The sequence below is a fragment of the Tachysurus vachellii genome, chromosome 2, assembly GCF_030014155.1.
Source record: "Tachysurus vachellii isolate PV-2020 chromosome 2, HZAU_Pvac_v1, whole genome shotgun sequence".
NCBI lineage: Eukaryota > Metazoa > Chordata > Actinopteri > Siluriformes > Bagridae > Tachysurus > Tachysurus vachellii.
The window spans coordinates 25,339,056-25,360,147 of record NC_083461.1 but is presented as its reverse complement, the minus strand read 5'-3'; the positions used below and the strand labels follow the sequence as shown (position 1 = coordinate 25,360,147).

Below are 21,092 nucleotides of genomic sequence, written 5' to 3'. Positions count from 1 at the left end.
TATAATTATGCCATATATATTTAAAAATAGTTAAAATGCATCTAACAGAACATTAAGTGTTTATTTTTTACAGCTTTGTGGTGTTTTACAAAATTCATGAGGAACCACATTTCTGCCGTCAACAATTCACAGTACAGTGATGCCTTAAAAACGCTGCCATTATGTCCTTAGTGTCCAAAAACTAATGGATGTTGCATTCAATTAACATTAGTGCCAATGCTGAGAGCCTCTTGGCTCGTTGTTGACTTTATGCATGTTTTAATACAGTTCTTGTTCTTGCCTGACAGGACTGGAACCTGATGGGATCTTCGACTGCTGTGCATTCTGACATGCTTTTCTGCTCACCACATTTGTATTTCCTAGCCATTTCCTCCGATCTCTCTTATGCCCAAGATGTTTCCACCCACAGAACGACTGCAAAGCTTTTTGTTTTTCACACCATTCTGTGTAAACTCTGTAGTGTGTGAAAATCCCTGGAGATCAGCAGTTACTGAAATACACAAACCAGCCCATCTGGCAACAACAACCATGCCACTGTCACAGAGGATTGATATGAACATCACCTGAAGCTATTGACATGTATATGAATTATTTTTGTAATATTTTATACGTATGTAATTTATATTGTTATGTATATACGTATGTATATGTAATTTTGCTGCTGCCACATGATTAGATATCTTGCCTGATTAGTCAACTGCATGAATGTACAGGTGTGCAGGTGTTCCTAATAAAGTGCCCGGTGAACAGGTAATAAAGTAATTGTACATTCCGTGTATGTGTGTGTGTGTGTGTGTGTGTGTGTGTGTGTGTGTGTGTGTGAGTGTGTGTGTGTGTGTGTGTGTGTGTGAGTGTGTGTGTGTTGAGCAGCAGGAGCAGCGCCGCACCCACTGGACCACAGTTGAAACACTTCCCATTTACTGTGTCACACTTCAGCAAACCTGCTCACTGTCCTGAACTCTTCACTTCTCATACAGGAACCTTGTTAACGCGCTGTAATCTGCGGCTAGTTGTTGCTCCAGGTCGTTATTTACACGGCCGAGTTTAGTTTTTAAACGCATGGATTAACGAGAGAAGGTTTTGTGCGGCAGCAGCGTGAAATCTGTGCGTCCTGCGTTACTGCAGCTCAACATGGCTTCCGCCTGCGCAGGTGAACTGAACGGCACACAGGTGAGCGGGTCCCCACAGGTGAGTGGGTCGAATCCCCCAAAAGGATCTGCGTTTTATTTTGCTTCTGGAAAGGATATAAAGTGAGAATGCGGGCTGTCAATGGAAGAAAAAAAAATACGTTAAAACCATTTAGAAGTTCTAGCCTTTCTTAATGTGTGTGTGTGTGTGTGTGTGTGTGTGTGTGTGTGTGTGTGTGTGTGTGTGATTTCACACACCTGACAGCCCTAAACCCACTGTCATGTTATGCAGTTATTTTATTTAAACCACACCAACTCCTGTTAATATTTCCCTAACTACAATAAAACTATTAGATAAGGTACAAAGTTCTAAAGTTGAGGAAAGTTTGTACATGTTTAATGAGTTCAATCTGTTTCTTTCTTTTTGCTTTTCATTGAATATAAAGTAATGACCATGAGGCACTGATCCAATTGGTTTGTTTAATTTAATTACTTTGAGCTCATATCAGTAAACACCAGTCCATAAGCCACGGTTTACACCGAATGCCCAGAATCACTCAACATTTTAAATCTGAAACACCAAACAAACCTTGTGCTTGATTCTTTTAGTTTCAGTATGAATGTGTAGACGTTTTCATCAGAGTCTCTGAATCTGGCAGATTCGTGCCCAGCTATACATCTTTTCTAGATGATTGTTTGCTTATTTACAGAATTAGCCCTTAGGATTAAGTGGCATTGAAGTGCTAACATTTACCATGATGCATATTACAAAGTAAATCTCCTGTGATTGATTACACATGAATTCTTTGCCTAAATGACAGGCAGATGTTTGGTGTAGCTAAAGCCTGCCCTTGTGGCATTAATAGTGGTTGCTCTCCTGTCATTTATAGTTAATGGTTGATTTATTACATGCACGAACTGCTGAAGGGAACAGAGATAAAGAATGTTTTAGTAAGAAAAGTTTCTCTTGGAAAAGCCCCTTCTCCTGAGCCAGGGAATTTTCTTGTATCTGGGTACCGTGCATTGATGTGACATGGAGGCTGGAGCTCACCCGGCTGTGTTTCCAGCCCATCTATGGCAAGCCACTTAAAGGGAACTGTGTGTGTGTGTATACATTTGTGCGTTTGTGTGTGCATTTGTGCGTTTGTGTGTGTGTGTGCATGTGTGTGTGTGCGTGTGTGTGTGTGTGTGTGTCTTTCTGTCACAGCTGAGAAATGCCTACTTATCTCACATCTCAGAACCTCTGTAAGACCTACATATTTTGTTCACATGCAGATGTGGCTCTCATAACTTTTGCCTCACAGCTCACACAAAGCCAAAGATTTCCCACTTAGCAGTATTAAATGGATCGCAGTTATGTTTGTCAGAGCTGTGCCAAGTCACCTCTGGAGACACACAAATGATTCATTTACGAGTTGATATGCACACTGTGTGTGCTGCGTAGTGACTGGCAGAGCTGCTATGGTTTGACAGCCTCAGCTGGTGACTCTTTGTGGTGAAAAGAGCTGGTTTCCCCTCATCTCTTTGGTCAATGAGCAGCTCTCGCGTGATGTCACGAGACGTGCCGTGGTGGGAATGAACTCATAAACAACGGGCCTTTTCTGTCCTTGAAGAATGGTTTGTGTTGGAATACTGTAAAACACACAGCAGCAGAGTGATACGTCTTCTTTAACAATGTCTGTCACCTCAGATGTCAGTGTGGTGTCACAGTCACACAGAAACCGTTGATCAGGCTTCAAATGAATGTGTGTGTGTGTGTGTGTGTGTGTGTGTGTGTGTATGATGAATTATAAGTTTATGATAGTAGTCAGATATTAGAATGAATAAACAAACATATATCTTAAGCTGAGCTGTAGTCTCTCTTCCTGTCTCTCAGAATGTGTATCACACAACATAAAAAATCAGCAAAGCAACAAAAAAAAATTTCAGTCTTATTTTATTCCAAGACACATGATTGGCTAGTGATGCACTGAGTGATGAGAGAGAGAGAGAGAGAGAGAGAGAGAGAGTTTACTGACTGTACTGACTGTACTGACTCGGTATAGTCAGTACACTCAGTACACTCAGTGTAGTCAGTGCAGTCAGTACAGTCAGTACAACCAGTACACTCAGTGTAGTCAGTGCAGTCAGTACAGTCAGTGTAGTCAGAACAGTCAGTACAGTCAGTACACTCAGTACACTCAGTGCAGTCAGTACACTCAGTACACTCAGTGCAGTCAGTACAGTCAGTACACTCAGTACACTCAGTGTAGTCAGAACAGTCAGTACAGTCAGTACACTCAGTACACTCAGTGTAGTCAGAACAGTCAGTACACTCAGTACACTCAGTGTAGTCAGCGCAGTCAGTACAGTCAGTACAGTACAATCAGTACAATCAGTACACTCAGTGAAGTCAGAACAGTCAGTACTCTCAGTGTAGTCAGTACACTCAGTACACTCAGTGTAGTCAGTGCAGTCAGTACAGTCAGTACACTCAGTACAGTCAGTACACTCAGTGTAGTTAGTAAAGTCAGTACACTCAGTGCAGTCAGTACAGTCAGTACAATCAGTACACTCAGTGAAGTCAGAACAGTCAGTACACTCAGTGTAGTCAGCGCAGTCAGTACAGTCAGTACACAGTGAAGTCAGAACAGTCAGTACACTCAGTGTAGACAGTACAGTCTGTACACTCAGTGTAGTCAGTGCAGTCAGTACAGTCAGTACACTCAGTACAGTCAGTACACTCAGTACACTCAGTGTAGTCAGCGGAGTCAGTACAGTCAGTACACTCAGTGTAGTCAGTACAGTCAGTACACTCAGTGTAGTCAGTACACTCAGTACACTCAGTGTAGTCAGTGCAGTCAGTGCAGTCAGTAGACTCAGTACAGTCAGTACACTCAGTGTAGTTAGTAAAGTCAGTACACTCAGTGCAGTCAGTACACTCAGTACAGTCAGTACACTCAGTGTAGTCAGCGCAGTCAGTACAATCAGTACACTCAGTGAAGTCAGAACAGTCAGTACACTCAGTGTAGACAGTACACTCTGTACACTCAGTGTAGTCAGTGCAGTCAGTACAGTCAGTACACTCAGTACAGTCAGTACAGTCAGTACACTCAGTACAATCAGTACACTCAGTACAGTCAGTACACTCAGTACACTCAGTGTAGTCAGTACAATCAGTACAGTCAGTACAATCAGTACACTCAATACAGTCAGTACACTCAGTACACTCAGTGTAGTCAGTACAATCAGTACAATCAGTACACTCAGTACAATCAGTACACTCAGTACAGTCAGTACACTCAGTACACTCAGTGTAGTCAGTACAATCAGTACAATCAGTACAATCAGTACACACAGTACAGTCAGTGCAGTCAGAACAGGAAGTAAAGTGTGAACAGGAAGTTAGGCGACCTGCGTGTGTGTTTTAGCCGATGATGAAATCATAAGTTTCCACAACACACGTATAGCATGAGTGACAGGGGAACGTCGTGGGACACAGAAGAGGTGAAGAGACTTACTGCACATAACAGTAACAAAAAAATTAAAAAAGACAGAAAACATTGTGAAATGATGACATGAAATGAACGCAAATGCAGCGGGGTTTAATAGAATAAAGTGAGTCTGAAACCAGACCAACGCTGCAGGGAGACAGTCACACTGTGGAAGTGCCAGAATCCATCTAAAGAGCTGAACTGCTGACTCAGGAGTATGTGGCTAGTTACTGTACTTACCTAATAGCACACAGTAATAATGACGTTATGATGAATTGTACTTCCTAACATGCAGGTCTACTAACAATGTCAATGTTCGAGTCTGAATTTCTGTTAAATTATTGAGAAGCCTAAGCTCTGTCTAGTCCAAGTATAGTCTATTCCGCCTATTATTGCAGTTTGGGTTTTAGTGCTAGGGATTTATGTTGCGTGTGCAGGTGACTAGAAATGTTGTGAGTTTAGATTTCAGTAAAACATAACTGTTTTGCTTAAAAGCATCTATACAATGAGAACACATGCAGAAAAACAGTGATGTATTTCATCAGGAGAGCACGTTTCATCAGGAGAGGACGTTTCATCAGGAGAGGACGTTTCATCAGGAGAGCATGTTTCATGGCTATTGTTAAACAATGTTCCTCTAGTAGTCGGCTGACGTTCTTTGCACTGAGCTCTGTGTTCTGTCTTGGCTACATTCAGCAGGATCATTCTGCAGTTCATGACTCTCTAGACTTTATGATGTAACTTTATGCTATATATCTGGACTTTAATCTGAATGCAGATCCTTTAGAGGTGCTCTGGATGTTCCACAGGAAACTGATGACTGATTTTGTTAGGTCTCAACAAACTAGGTCTCAACAAACCAGTTATTACTGCTGTAATGGACATGGAAAATCTCTCAAGTGTTAAGAGCCCTTTAAATTAAATTGTGTTTTATTCTTCTTACACAACATACATCAGTTACACTGTTACATGGAACAGAACATGTATTTTCTCTCATGTTATAGCAGCTTTTGTTCTCTTTTTGAGCTACAAAGACAAAACTAATACAGAGATACCAGAACCTCAGGAACCAAGTCCTCTTCTCAATCCATTGATCTTTTGTAGCACAGGGATGATGGAGCCTGGAGTTGGGCAGAGAACCCGACCCAGCCACTGATGAGTTAAATCCCAGTGCCCACATAAAATGGGAGGGTTGCACCAGGAAAGGCATCCTGGAGTAAAACCTGTTCCAAAGTCAAATATGCAGATCGGAAGGTTTACTGCGATCCTGAACAACAACGTTTACATAAGACTTAATAGACTGTGTGAAATGTCAGAGGCCCAAGGAGCTGATAGTTAAGTATGTTTCTTGTACTGCAATGTTCAGTAAATTTACAGCACACAGCACTTTCCAGGTGTTCATGTCTCCTGTTACAGCCTCAACCAGTGCAGTCAGCTCATGGAATGTATGGAATTCGGCAGTAATGATGCTTTACCTAAATAGCCTTCATTCTTACTACATGTACTATTAACAGCTCTGAATCTGACTGATTGGTATAAAGGATAAGACGTGTTAATGTATTTATACCGATGAAATAACATTAATGCTATTAAACCTAGTTGTAACATTCTTTTAAATAATGTTTGAGCATTTTTAAAGGCTTAGCAGTCTGTCTGTATGAAGCAGCACGGTCCTGCAGGCACGGCATTTCATTTCACTGTGTACTGCTTCAGCTTTATATAAAGGACAGTAAAAGCCTCTTGACTTGACTTGTAGAATTTGTAAAGAGCCACAGTGTGCTGCAGTCTGTAAGCAAGGAAGAAGATTAATCAGAGTATAGCAGGGTTATATATCTGCTTAGGAAGTGTTCGTTATTATATAAGAAAGACAAAGGCTTACTGTGTGAGAAAGTCTGAAAATAAAAAAAAAAAACAGAAAAAGAATGTTTCCTTAGTTTCCTTCATGCATTGCTACTTGTCTAATTTTGCTATGCAACCCTTTTAGGAGCGAAAACATCCCTTTTGAACGAGGTGCAAGAGCAAAGTCAAGGCCACTGAGCGTAAATTGTAAAAAAAGAAAAAAGGAGCCAGAGTGTTCAAATGTTGTTTGGATCTGGAGTTCCTCAGCTGTAAAGCTGTGTGTGTGTGTGTGTGTGTGTGTGTGTGTGTGTGTGTGTGTGTGTGTGTGTGTGTGTGTGTGTGTGTGTGACAGTGGTTGGAGGGAGATATTGTTGAAATCTACAATCTGATTGGTCAGAAGTGGTTGATTGATTTTCTACAACAGCAGCTTTATACTAACAGTTTTATATTAATGTGCTTGTTTCTATAGTAACGGCTCATTCACCAGAACCTGTATAGCAGACGCTCCACATAAGACTAACAGTAAATGGATGAATGTGTTGTTTGCATATTCCTGAGACAGAGACATTTATTTATCCTTTTTGGAAGGAGTCTTTGCTTTAGATGTCGGCTTTGTAACAGGCAGGATGTTGTCCTCCACAGGGGACTCAGGGTACAAGATGGGGGACATCCTGGACACGGGTACCAACCAATCAGAACACAGTTACACACACACACACTCATACTACAGACAATTTAGAGATGGCAATCAGCCTACAGCACATGACGTTGGACTGGAGGAGAAAACTGGATTACTGCTGAAAAACTCACACACACACACATGTAAATATGACGGTACTGATATGATACCCAGGAAATTGTTAAAGATTTTGAACTGTAAATGTTTCCATCTAACGAGATTGATTTGTATTGTTATCACAGTTATACTAATTGTTGTAGTTATTTTCCGTGCTTCAGTTCTAAATCATTTCAAAGCTTAGCAGTTTTTACTCTAACTGTAGGAGAGGAGTAAGGAGTTTCCACTGCTTTCCATAAATACACCTATCAAAGTGTATCATACAATAATCCATTCTTTATAAAGCCGTTGTTGCCAAATCTGGTGTTGTAAGAGGATCACAGCACCTCATAAAGGATTATATTTCTATACAAACAGATCCTGTCATGTTTCATTCCATACATACAATAGATTCATGTCTTAAAATGTTGCATTTATTCATCAGGAAAATATTTTAATCCTAAAAGTCCCGAAGTGTTAGAGTGAATGGAGTGCAGTCTCAGGATTTGAACTGTCGAGCTGCTTGCAAGCACCAAACCTAAACTTTTGAGGTGAAAGTTGTGGCGGTCATCATCTCAGTTCAAAGGCTTGTTAAGGTTGGTACAGGATCACGTGACTCACAGGTTATAGAGGTGAAGAGTCAGGCCTGTGCTGCTTTACCAGACTCCACCGTTTGAATCGTCTTTTTAGAAGTGCTTGTGTTAATGTTAGTTAGTAAGTTAGTTAGTTAGTTAGTTAGTTAAGGCTTTCTTGTATGAAATAACATTTTAGTACATTTTAGTGTATAAACTGCTAGCTTGGACTTAGATCTGCAGCTTACTGCACCATGAATAAAACAGGAACGAGTGTTAAGAACAAAAGGCCATGGAGATAGAGAAGATAACGTTGCCCTGCAAATGCCGTTCTGTCACATTCCACATAATCATTTAAAGGAACATGTGCTTGAAAAAGCATTGACTATATAAACCTCAGACAAACGAAGGCACTTTATAAAGACCTGAGAATTAATTTACTTATTAACCAGCGTCCAGTTTCTAAGAGCTTTTCAGCTCATTTCTAAGCAGCGTCAGTGACTTATTACATTATTATTACATGTATTACAACGACAAGGAAGCTGCTATAAAAAAATTGTAAAAAACAACAACTGTATTGTATTAACAAGGTGTCAGTCATCACAGACGACTGTGTGATCATGGAGACAATACGTATAAGGGTTTATGTGGAATACTGGCATGAAGGGGTACGAACACCTTTTCAGTACGAACACCACGTTTTCAGATTGTAGCCTGTAGGCTGTGTGTCTGCTGTCGTGGCTCAGAGGTCACGTTTCTGTGCTAATGCTTTGCATGAATATATCTGACTGTAAGAACAGAGCTGTCACTGTATCATCCTTATGTTTTAGTCACTAGATCTACTGTAAGTACAGAAATTCTTTACAGAAGTTTGAAAAAAAATTCCTGTAAAATTCAAATTATTCACTCTGGTAAAATAATTATTTTTAACTAATTTAAATTTATTAAATGTACAAAAATAATAGCACAAGAAAGATTCCCACAAAGACAATGTGGCTCAAGTACCAACATTAGCTAGTGCTAACTAACACACTATCTGCTTTATTCCTCATCCTCAGCTACAGTAGCATGAAAATACCTCATGCAAACTAGCTGAATGCTAGTATCTAACTGTCACAATGCCACAATAAATATAGAGTACATAGTAACAGAAACATTCACGGTGATTAGCAGGGACGTTAGCAGCTATTCATGGTGTGAGGTTTTACATGAAAGATTCTATTATAAAGAGGATTTCTTCAAAACAATAAAGCTCCAGGAAGTTCTCATTCCTGGCGTGTCCCACTACAAAGAAACAAAACCAATCGTTGGACAAGTAGAACAATGCAGTGTAGATGATGGTTACAACGAGTTATCAGAGAAACGACAAGTCAACAAGTCAAGAGTTAGTGAATTATAGCCAACAGACATCTTCTGGTCATGTGACAGTAAAACCTGTGTGACTACAACAAGTGCTTCTAATAAAGTCAACTATTGTATTAACATGAGATGGATGTAGCACACATGATATTTACGAAGATCTTTATAAGAGGTTTTGTAGACACAGCATTATAATACACAACAGGTAACATTGCTCATTTTTGTACAAAGTTTTTGTCATCGGTTTTTCTATAAAGTTTAGCAATAAACTGTAGCTTTTATAAAAGTTTGCTTAACACCTGACATTCAAAATCCACTGATCAGTCATTTACAATCAGTATAAACAAATGAATTATTTTATCTCTACAAGTCTGATCTTAAATGATTCAGGACTCTGTTGGCTTTCAGTGTGAGATGTATTTCCCTCTGTTGATAATCTTCCACAGAATTTTAGTGGATGATAATAAACACTTTACTACAAGTATCTCAGAGAGCACACATGGGTTTGATAGCAACATTTACATTGAAAATACAAAGATTTGTAACTTTTCTAATGAGTGTATTGTCCTCAGTAGACTAGGGGAAAAACATACTACAAGACGACACAAAGCATGATGTTTCTAGACTTCTGTACTGTAGGTTTTCATTCGGTGAACAATTTCAGACCATCACACCTCTAAGTGATCGGTATTAAGGCTCATTCTCGCTGTCAGTACACTCAGTGAAGTCAGAACAGTCAGTACACTCAGTGTAGACATTTGTTAAAATATTGATTTGTTAGGAATTTACAGTGATTCCTTAAAGCTGTCTAACGCTAAGGTGTCACCTTACAGTAGGACTTTAGAGTATAATAGAGTATAAATGCAGTGCTATAGTGTTTAGAAATATATTGAGTAGAAAATAAGTAAAAAGTTATTAAGTTGAGCGAGTACAGATAGTTAACCAGACTCAGGTACATTTCAGGTACATGCTTTTCTACTGAGTGTTTCCACTCGTCCTTCTAGCCCTGTCAAGCTCAGGTGTCCATGAAGACCTAACACACACACTACATTGTGAGCTATGTGAGAGACAGTTGTGAGGTAAGACCCTCGCTCTTGTCCCACACCAAGATATCAGTTTAAAAACATGACATGTTTACTTAGTAGCACGTTTGTACAACGAGTTTCAGTTCATGTTACAAAATGATTTCTGGATTCTGATTCTAGACTTAACCAGGATGACAAATCTTACATCCAATTTTATAACAAACTCACAAAAACACAAACAGCTCTGTCTGTTTTTTCACTGATATACTTGAGAATTCTCCAAGAACCTGAGCTCGTTTTAAGACTGTGGGATTGCATTAAATGGTGTCACTTTCTTGGCTGATGTCCCAGATATATTCACATACTTGGCTAATTACAAGATATATATCTGAATAAACAAATCTGTATCTCATAGTCCAAAAACAAGTATCTTTTTTCTTCACTGCTTCCTCCTTGGCATTTTGACTTTACGATATGAGCTACTGCATGCCATTAGGATTAGAGCAACACACCTGCCGCATGTTTTCTTTGGATCTTACCGTATTTTCTCTTGAGAATTCAGAGAAATCTTTTTGATCGCATCCTGCTGGGACATGCACTGAAAAGATCAAGAAGTGTCACTTCTCAGCGCTGCTAACTGGAAAGTGAATAACAATCTGCACTCATAAAAATACACACACACCGATCAGCCATTACATTAAATACACCAACAGGTGAAGTGAATAACGTTTATTATGTCGTTAAAGTGGCACCTGTCAAGAGTTATATATTAGTCAGCAAGTGAACAGTCAGTTCTCTAAGTTGATGTGATGGATGCAAGTGTACGGAACTGACTTACTTTGACATGGACCAGATTGTGGTGGCTAGATGACTGGGTCAAGGCATCTCCTAAACAGCAGGTTTTATGGAGTGTTCCCCGTGTGCACAGTTAGTACCTTTGAAAAGTAGAGCAAGGAAGGACAAGCGGTGAAGCAGCAACTGGGTCATGGGTGCTCAAGGCTAACTGATGTTAATAGAAATGTATCAGAAAAGACTGCTGCATATTAGACTGTGCAGCGCAAAACTGGACAGAAAGCCCAGGAGACCCCTGACCCTCTGTCAACCTCTGGCCAAATGCATTGTTTATCTGGGGAACAAATAAAACCAGGATACGCTATGGGAAGGAGGCAAGCTGGTGTGAAGCTCTGGGCAATGTTTTACTGGGAAACCTGTGGATGTTACTTTAACATGTACCAGTTACTGTAGACCAAGTACACCTCTTCACGCCAACTGTATTCCCTAATAGTGGTGCACTGCAAAAAATTGTTCAGGAATGGTTTGAAGAACATGACAAAGGTGTTGACTCCACATTCCCCAGATCTTAATCCAATCAAGCATCTCTGGGATTAACCAGGGCAAAAACGGACTACATGTCTTATAGGATCTTCTGTTAATAGCTTGGTGCCAGATACCACAGCACACCTTCAGAGGTCTTCTCTTATTTATTACATCAGTCCAAATGAAACACATTAACATGATACGTGCTGAAATCACCCAGAAGCGGATTCGCATTTGGGTCTGGGACAAGTGGACTTTGTGTTTGGGTTTCCTGAGTGGGACATCAGAAATACACCGGGATTCATCATTGAGAGATTGAATTTTTGGAACCTGATGATGCCACTGCTGTCTGGGGCCTAAGAGGGTAAAATTAGGCAAAATTGAGTGGAAGGGATGAAAGATGTACTTGGTCTTCACTTTCGTCTGTCACGTGATAGAGGTGGGGAATTGGTAAGATCAAAGGTTACATTATCTTAATCATAGATTTTCTCTACAACCCCAAGCTCACGGTTCCTTCTTTTGCTCTGTCCACCTCTGAGCCATGGATTTTAAATGACCTCATTAATGGTGATCATCATTCCATTCAGTGGGACTGATATTCCCCTCATTGCCCGAGGAGAGATGTGATAAGAAGCGAGATGGCAGTGGATGTATCTTTTGAGGTGATTTGTTTGGATTAGACTGCAGACTCAGAGAGGTGAAGTGGTGCTTTTAGTAGAGCCACAGTTTCCCCATGACTCTGTTAGTTAAGGTGAGAAATCGCAGAGCCAGAGGAGGATATACAGAGTTCACCATAAATGGCTTCATGAATATAAAATTGAGTTGATGACGTTCAGTGAAAAAAGTGAAAAACGTGAAAAACAGTGAAAAAAGTACAATTTTACTAAAATTCAAAAGCCTAGTACTTAGTGACTAATGTATTCATCAGTGAAGACAGAATGATATAAATTATTCATTAATTATTAATCAGAGACTCAAAGCAACAATAAACAACACCATGATTAATTACAAGCCTTATTAACATAGTGTGGCCTTGTGTGTTTTCAGTATAATCAAAACCAATTATTGTGATGACATTTTAAGAATATGTTTATTTGGATGAATTCTTCTAGTTTGGACCCCAGGGATTGTCATAATCCCCACCTCCCCCCACCTCCTACCCCCAGAGAGAACCGCATACACCACATGTAATTTCCAGCATCCTCCTTTGTGTCTGCAGATTGCACAGAGCTGCAAATTGCCAGCAATTTATCATTCTCCCCCGAAATGGTGCACGCTGCCGTATGGCTGTATCCATGGAGATGGGGAGGAGAATCATGTCATCGGCGTGTGTGAATTGCCTGTAGGCTGTGGGTACCCGTGCTCTGCCATCAGGGAGTTCAGATACAACAAGCTTTAGTTCACATCTAAGAGTGATGCATCATTTCATCAGAAGCTCAAGCACTTTATTTACACCACCCCATCAAATAAACAGATTCTATTAATATAACGTCCTTTGGGACAGTGCAGAAATAGTTCGTCTGTAGCTTGGCAAAATGCCTACAAAAAAAAACCACCTCTGTGTAAATCCCATGTTTTTGTTACAGGCTCTGCATTTACTTTTACAGAATTTGGCAGACGGCCTTACAGTATATGATCCAGAGCAACTTACAGAACGGCTTTGAAGCCTCCATCAAAAAGATTTCCTCATGCTAGTACAAATATGTCAGAGTCCTGTCCAGACACATATGTATAGCTTTGAAAATGGCTGACTGAAAATGAAGAAAAGAGACTTGAGGCTTGTGGATTTGATGGTGTGTTTGTGGTGTTTTTTAGTGTTGTATCTAGAATATACTGCATACTGAAGTGTCTGTGGTCCTACAGACTCCCTGGGTGAGAACTCTGCAGCAGTTCCACCTCATTTGAATCCTTGTACTTGTTATCTTTTACAAATCAGTTTATACCTTATGACTTGACCGTCATGCTCGTATGATTGTTTTTCTGTAGACGGAAACACATTCAAAAAAACATTTGTGGAAACAGCTGAGTAGTAAATCCTCAAGATGTTTACACGTTCGTACCTTCGTATTAAAAAAACATATACTAAATGATACCATTGTTTATTAAGATTTAATTTAGGAGCTATTCACAGATTGTGACACTGTCGTCCTCGGATAGAGCCAATTATAAGAAGAATTTCCCAGTAGGTGGGGCTCAAATTGCAGGACTTGATGCTGTAGGCATGTTTAGGCAGAGCTGATGGTGCTGGTGTAACCCGACGGGGCGGCGTGTTTGGGAATCAGCCAACGTGTACAGGCAGGGCCAATGTGTTCATTACAGAATGTGAGAATGTGAGAGTAAACAACCCTTTTTTGTGAAATAAATGGTAGCATTTAGCTCGTGACGAGGTGTCAGTGGTATCAGTCACCTCAGCTACGCAGTTCAGACCGCGAACATTCTTCATCCTCATACTCTGTCTCAGTGTCTAAGGGAATATTAGGACACGACACATGCTCTCTTTTCATTTGTGTTCCTGCAGCTCAAGCAAAATGTCATGTCTCTGCTGGTTAAAGAGCTGTGTTCGAAACAGAAAGATGCTTACCCTAATGTCCTAGCAGATTTCCCTGAAGCTGATATCAGTCTCAGTCTTCTATATTGTACTCGTTTATGTAAAAGTCAGAGTCGATCGAACACTCTATTCATTCTGTGATTACAGTTCGCTATTAAGAGCAATACAGGTCAGTTCTCCCTGGGAATGCCAGCACATCTCTTGATATGACCACCATGTTCAGGTAAATACTGAGACAAGATGAAGACATAAAAGTTGGCTTCATTCGAGTCCAAGCTTAATGCCCAAAACTAACGCAAATTCAAGTATTAATAAGTTCAAACGTCTTGAAACCATCTCAAATCCTACAGACTACTATATATACGATATACTGTATAACAGTACAATTTTCAATGTAGTTAAATTTTGATTACTTTTGCTTTGTTTTTGACAATCTTGGATTTTAATCTCAAGATTTTAAGTTGCTTTTTAACCTCATGACATTCTGTGATTTATTCATAAAACACAGAATGTCATGAGGTTAAAAAGCAAAAGTCTTTTACAAAAGACTTGTTTAAGCAGGTTTTAAAATAAATCTATCAGTCTTATTTCATTATCTTCATTTACACAACCCTGTGAGAAACATGAGCTAATGCAGATTTTAAAATATTGATTGATTTAGTTTCTTTCATAATCTTGTGATTGAGCTAAAAATTATAACAATTATTATTTTATTTTTTTGCATGTGGTTACTGGGTAACAAACCTTAAGTCAAACCTTAAACAAACCTGTAAATGATCACAAAATATGTTTTATTTGTTTGAGATGGATTTAATCATGGTATATGAAAGAGGACACAGGGAACGAGCCTTGTTACGCCACGCTTATAGATGAACGTGGGTTCTGTGGTTTGCTAAAGTGCATGCAGTTAGATTTTGATCCAATGAACAATAGCTCACGCATGGACCTCATGGCACCTACACATGGGGTCAAACCAAATGTCCCCTGGTTCTGCTGATCTGGTGACTCAGCTCACCATTTTGAGGTGCTGTGTATTAAAGTGTGTATTTTATGATAAACTGCCAATCTCTGTGTAGAGATCAGAATGTTCCTTACAGCCTGACATGAATGCACCAACTCAATGTATTATAGCTGTGTTGTTTAATGATCAGTTTAGTTAAACCTTTTAGGATGAATCACACTGGAAAAAAAGACTAATAGGTTTTCAGAAGTGTTGTACTGACGAGCCTCAAGTGGCGGGTCATCATGGAAATAATGAATATTTTGTTGTGGGTTGCAGATTTTGATGATTCTCTCTTATCAGTTATTTATTTCACTAAACACTAAAACAATTGAAACTTTGGTCACTTACATACAGTACAGACTTCTTCAAAGTCAACTTTATTTCCAGAGCAGTTGAACATCTGATTATTGATGATATTTAATAGATTGGAAAAGTTCAAAGAATCCCAATTATTAAAGTTTTAAAGCAAACAAGTTAATCCTGTGGGTTTTGTTTGGGGAAAAGGTCTACAGTCGGTCTTAAGCCACATGACCTCTGCCAGTTAAAGTAGGTTGGTCTTGGCCATGTTTATTTTATTGATGAAAGACTCTCTCAGGAGTGCTAGAAGTCAGGCTTGTAAGACTTTTTTTTGTTTTGTGAGGGCTTTTAAATTTTCTGGAACAAAAGTGTTTCACATGCTTCTGTTTGATCAGAAATCAGGTTAATTTTAATCTATGGTTAGTTCACATATTTACACAAAAATAATAACCACACTACTGTTAGAAATTGAATATTGTCACAACCACTTAAGAAGAAAATCACTAATGAATTAACTGGTCAGTAATCCACCAGTGAAACGGCATAAAAACCCCAACGAGCAGTCCACATGGGTGGGCTACATCCAGACAAGAGCAGCAAGATGCTGCTAAAATGAACAGGTATGAACAAGAGCCTGCTACTGATGGAGATGCTAATCATGCTCTCAGCTTAGGCTTTGACAGAGTTAACATGCTCGATCTCCTTGCAGAGAATGTTGTGCATGTTCAGGCACAGGGCCATGAAAAGTGTTTCTTGGCTTTGAGCTTTCATTCTGATGCTAATGATTTCCGAAGAACCAATTAGCCAATCATATGGGAAGGTCTGTTCTGTCATCCTGTAATGTTAGTTAGCACAAGCAGTCAAATGAAGGAAAAGATATTTATAGCATAATTACAATAATTGCAGCCCATTATATTTTCATTACTATGCAGACAGGAGACAAATTGATGACGCTGGTTTGCATGTCGCTGTCATGCTTCTGAAAAATTTTTTCTGATTGATCTTCTAATGGGCCGATGAAACATTTCTATTTGAATGGGAGTGGTCTTGTCCAGGATGACTCCGCCCCTCCTCAGTCCGATGAGTATGAAAATGATAGTAATCCCAAGCTACGACCATCACAGTCACCAGATCTGAGTCCGGATTCAACATAAGATGGAGCATTTTATATACCAGAAACTGACTTTTAACGAATTTACGCCAATCTGCTAGTTACTCATTTAATTTGTCACCAAATTAGTCTGTACTTATCTTTGTAAATTATAAACTATACAAAATATTTTTTCTTAAATCTGAGCGAGCACATGTTCCTTTTTTCCAGTGTAGGATGGAGGATTTTTCCAGTTTGCTCTTGTTGACACTGCAGACTCTTTCATAAGTGTTACATAAATAAACATTTCACCATAACACTGATTATCACAGGTGTGTAAAACATCCACCATACCATCAAGTCCCTGTGAGTTAAAGGTTACTATCGAAACAATACCAGGAATATAAATCTGTGCTTTACTTTGCATCCAGAACTGAGTCATGTTCAGTCTTCGTAGAACGATTCGTAATGATTACAGCATTCAGTTTCAGTTCAGTCAACATTCAAGTGGCGTTTTTATGCCAGAAATCAGAGTCTCAGTCACTCGCTGCATGCAGAACGGACAGGTCTGGGCCTGAGTGTGAAGAAGCTGGAGTGTGTTCTGCCAGAACTAATCGAGGACAACAAGATCACAGAGCCGATGGGGTGACGGCAGCAGCACACCGTTATTTAAGAGAGATTGATGCAGACACTTATACTTGTAATATTACATTTATTCTACTACTAATAATAATCATAATCTAGTTATTTCTAATGTAGATGTCATTTGATTCGGTTCAGTTTATTTGTATAACTTTTAACATTAGACGGTGTCTCAAATAAGCTTTACTCAGAACTGAACCTTATCCTCATCTGGATGACACAAAAGATGTGGCCACTGGAGAGTGAGATTATATAAATTATTTCCTTTCTACAACTGTATAGAGTCAAGTGCAGTTGTGTAACCAGGAGCTTAGATTTTAGACTCATCATAACCGTAACATATGCCGAATCCATTAAACGTTCAGTGATGGAGACCTGATGGGGTAACCATCATTGGGTTCAAAAGCCGTCGTCTGCCTTCTTACTGTCAAACTCTGTGTACTCGATTACACAAGGACAAGCTCTAAAGCAAATATGTTTAGCACAAAGGTGGATAGAAATACTGTAGGTATGATTCAGTTCAATGTCTCAGCTCAGTACATGTCAGAAAGAAAGAGAGAATTTAAAAACACTCCATAGAGATTAAGTTGATTCTTTAAGTCATTTACATTTGTGGCAGTTATAAACTGTCTTTATAAAAGACAGTTTATAAAGAGTAGAATTGGTGTAATGATCTTTACAGCTAGAAAAACTAAGCAGACACATCGTGTAATATTTATGTGAATCAGTGGATTTCAGCAGAAGCAGAATATCTTTGAGCTTGTTAAGATATGATCTGATGTATTGGAGACATACCCAAAGGCTGTGCATTCTGTTTGAGAGTACTCATTACTGATATATATGTCAGATAGGGGAATAGATTTGTTAGATAGAGGCGTGTTTAAGAACTGTGCGGAGTCATTACACTCAATGTCCATCAGAGGGCATACTGGAGTGTCTTCTGTAGCTGGATCTATCTCGAATGTCCATCATCTTTGTCATTTAGACTGCCAGTAAATCCAAATTTTGGTCAATATTATCGAAGCTGTTCTTGTCACACCTGTGTAACCATGTTTGTTCTAACATTTTTCTTATATATCCAGCAGATCAGTGTCCAGCCCTCAGTAACGATGTATGACGAAGTAATTGGTTTAATTAACAGCAGTTAAGACCACATAGGTAGTTTCTGACTGCGCTGTCACTGACTCTCCTTGTTCACTATTCCTTTGGGATTTCATCTGTTCATGGATATTAATAAAGTGATGGCATTTAACAGACAAATATCAACTCCGTTTTACAGATCAGTTATGTTTATCTTTACCTGGTGTTTGGAGCTTTTTTGTTTAGTGTCTGTGGATTTACAGTATGCTCTCCCTTATTTCACCCTCCTTCCCTCCTGTGCTGGTGTTTGTACCGTCATAAACAAACTGACAGCTTTCACCATTAAATATGGAGATTTTAAAGGTAAAGGATCACAGAATTGTACATTGTTGTTATTTTTTTTATGTCCCTGCCTTCATGTAGATTGATTTGTTGGTCGCAAATGAAACTAGTGGACGACATTCGTCTGGAAAATGAGTGACATGTTGGTAATGAAGAAGTAAAGCTGTTTTAGAGTTTAGGTTTTTATGTGTGGAAAGCACAGGGTTTGTATTTACTGTATACTCTCAGAGTACAAGCTGCTCTTTTGACTTGATGTTCAATCACAATGCTGTATTCTTTAACGGCATCAGCAGCTCAAAGGAACATAAATGGGTGTGGCCACTGGGTTAGGTTTAGCCAATCAGACGATGGCTTTATGAACAGGGAAACTTTTTCATTTGACAAACGTATCATATAAACATCTAGGAGCAGTAAGGTGAGGGTAAGTGGTGTATCGCTGTAAGGTTGATGAAGGTTCTGGAAGATCTCGATGGTTCGGTTCAGTTCATACACAAACATTGGCAAATTGAAGCGGAAACAGTTGGGGATGGTTTAAAAAGAGATTTTCTTTTGTCAAGAGATTAGAAAAGGAACCAAGATCCACAATTAAAAAGCATGTATTTGTCATGATTGTTATAAATCTAAAGGATTCATGATTCTCTGCCCCTTGTATATAAATTGTAGTGTTGTGAAATTTTGAGCTACTTGCTATTTTCTTTCAACCCTGTTTTTTGAGGTCAGTCAGCAAATGAAATTTTAATGACGACATCTAGACAGCTGTGAGTTGTTCTACTTTTGGATATACAGTAGATGACTGCTTAAAGTAGAGATCAGTTTTTATTATAAAATGTAAAATATGCATCCACTTTGAAAAACCTTCCATATTTCGTTGTAACATGTCCTCACAGGTACCTGATTTTTGGTCCCCAGCTTCCCCGGTGTTGGATGTATAATGCAGATCTCTGTGTTTACTGTTCAGTGGTGAAGACGACGTTACACAGATACGTTCAGAGCTTCGCTTGTCCATATTTGAAATTGTTGAGAGTTTAGGCGTGGTCACGTTGGAGCCAGAACAAGGTTTTCTCTGGTAACCAGATCATAGCTGGGATTGAGTCTAAAGCTTCTAAAAGGACCTGATGTGTACTGCTAATGGCTTTGCAACCACAGTTGGCGAGCAATAGATCCCTGGCAATAAGCTCTAATTAACCATTAATTAACCACCAATTTCTCCCTCTGTGTTTACCCCACTATTTGTCTAAGGGTGTTTTTTCTCATTCTCGCACGCTCTTTATCTCCAGCCTCTCGCTCTTCTTCTCCTCCCTCCCTCCCTCCCTCCCTCCCTCCCTCCCTCCCTCTCTGTGTTTGGCTGCCAGGGAGCGCGAGCGTCTCCATCAGCACCATTTACTCTGAGTGAAGCAACCAGTAAAGCTGTAGAGCTGGTGATTGCTGGTCAGAAAGTGGTGGGAAGCCACTAAAGAGCCATTGTGGATTTATCAGTTCCACTATTTCCACTTTGGGTGACTCCATTTCCTTAGTCTTAGTGTTCTCCTGAGCTGTGGAGAGTGGAGAAGCAATTGAAGTGCTACTGGAGCGCGTGCGTATGAGTGTGTGGAGAAGAGCACATCTAAAAACCAGAGCAGGGTAGTCTTTCCCTTTCATGGACGTCTGGCTTTGATTACATGTGGGACTAAGTGTTTGAGAGAAAATCCTGCCCAACATGAGTGAGGAAGCCAAGGAAAAGGGCAACAGCAAGTCAGCTCACCGGAAGAAGAAAGGCAAAAAGGTAACACCTGATAAATATTCAACTGTCTAATCAGAATTGCTGATGAAAATATCGAAGGTGTAGTTTCCTCGCTTTGGTCTGTGCTTTAGAGCTCATGTCATAGATGAGAAAAGCTCCCAAGTTTTTGTCTTTAAAACCCAGAGCTTGAGAAGTCAAAGATGCCTCTCTTTTGTTCTGCGAATTGAGTAAGGGGTGTGTTCCTCATGACATGGTTTTGTTTTGAGGAGTCTGCCCTCATTCGGGGGTAAAACCGAGGTCTTAAATCGCCTCTTCACATGGAAGAACACACCTCGCTCTTTGTTTGAGCTGTAAGTTTTATATCAGGTCAGCTTTTATTGCTCTACTGAATAAAGCCTGCTTCGGAGACCCTTCGGTCGGGGAGTTTTCATCTTCTGCCTCTTTAATCTGCACCTGCCCTACTTAATGTTTTAACACGTTATAAAAATGACAGCTAGAGTTATAAAAATGACAGCTAGAGCTCACATCAGGGCATCAGGACATGGTGACAAAGGAAAGAAAAGAATTAAACAATAGGACCTTTTTTTGTTCGTGTCAAGCTTGCTCCTTTGTAAATATATCCACTGTGGAGCCTGCCTCCCACTCCCTTTCTCTCTCTCTCTGTCTCTCTCTCTCTCTCTCTCTCTCTCTCTCTCTCTCTCTCTCTCTCTCTCTCTCCCCCTCTCACTCGCTCCCTCGCTTCTCTGTGCTCAGGCAGTATAATCAGCTTAATTGCAGCCATTCAGGAGTATTAGCAGTATTGCTTCATGTGACTCAGCTCTGGGAGTCAGAGCACTGCCTGGTACTCGGAGCTGCTTGTGTCAGAAAGCTCCACGGAATTCCC

General features: G+C 39.7%; 1 protein-coding gene across 10 annotated transcripts in view; it reads left to right on the top strand.

Moving 5' to 3' along the window:
- Positions 1–955: 955 nt before the first annotated feature.
- Positions 956–21,092, top strand: part of ank3b (ankyrin 3b) — a 142,659-nt gene continuing 122,522 nt past the window's right edge. For 3 of the 10 annotated variants that reach the window (XM_060863999.1, XM_060863993.1, XM_060863990.1), the window contains exon 1: positions 19,921–20,251. In XM_060863999.1, the coding sequence (XP_060719982.1) occupies positions 20,186–20,251 (66 nt within the window). In that variant the 5' untranslated portion in view covers positions 19,921–20,185. Of the gene's footprint in view, positions 1,189–19,915; positions 20,252–21,092 lie in introns of those variants that run through there. The other 7 variants (XM_060864000.1, XM_060863992.1, XM_060863991.1 and 4 more) reach the window with 6 other exon arrangements.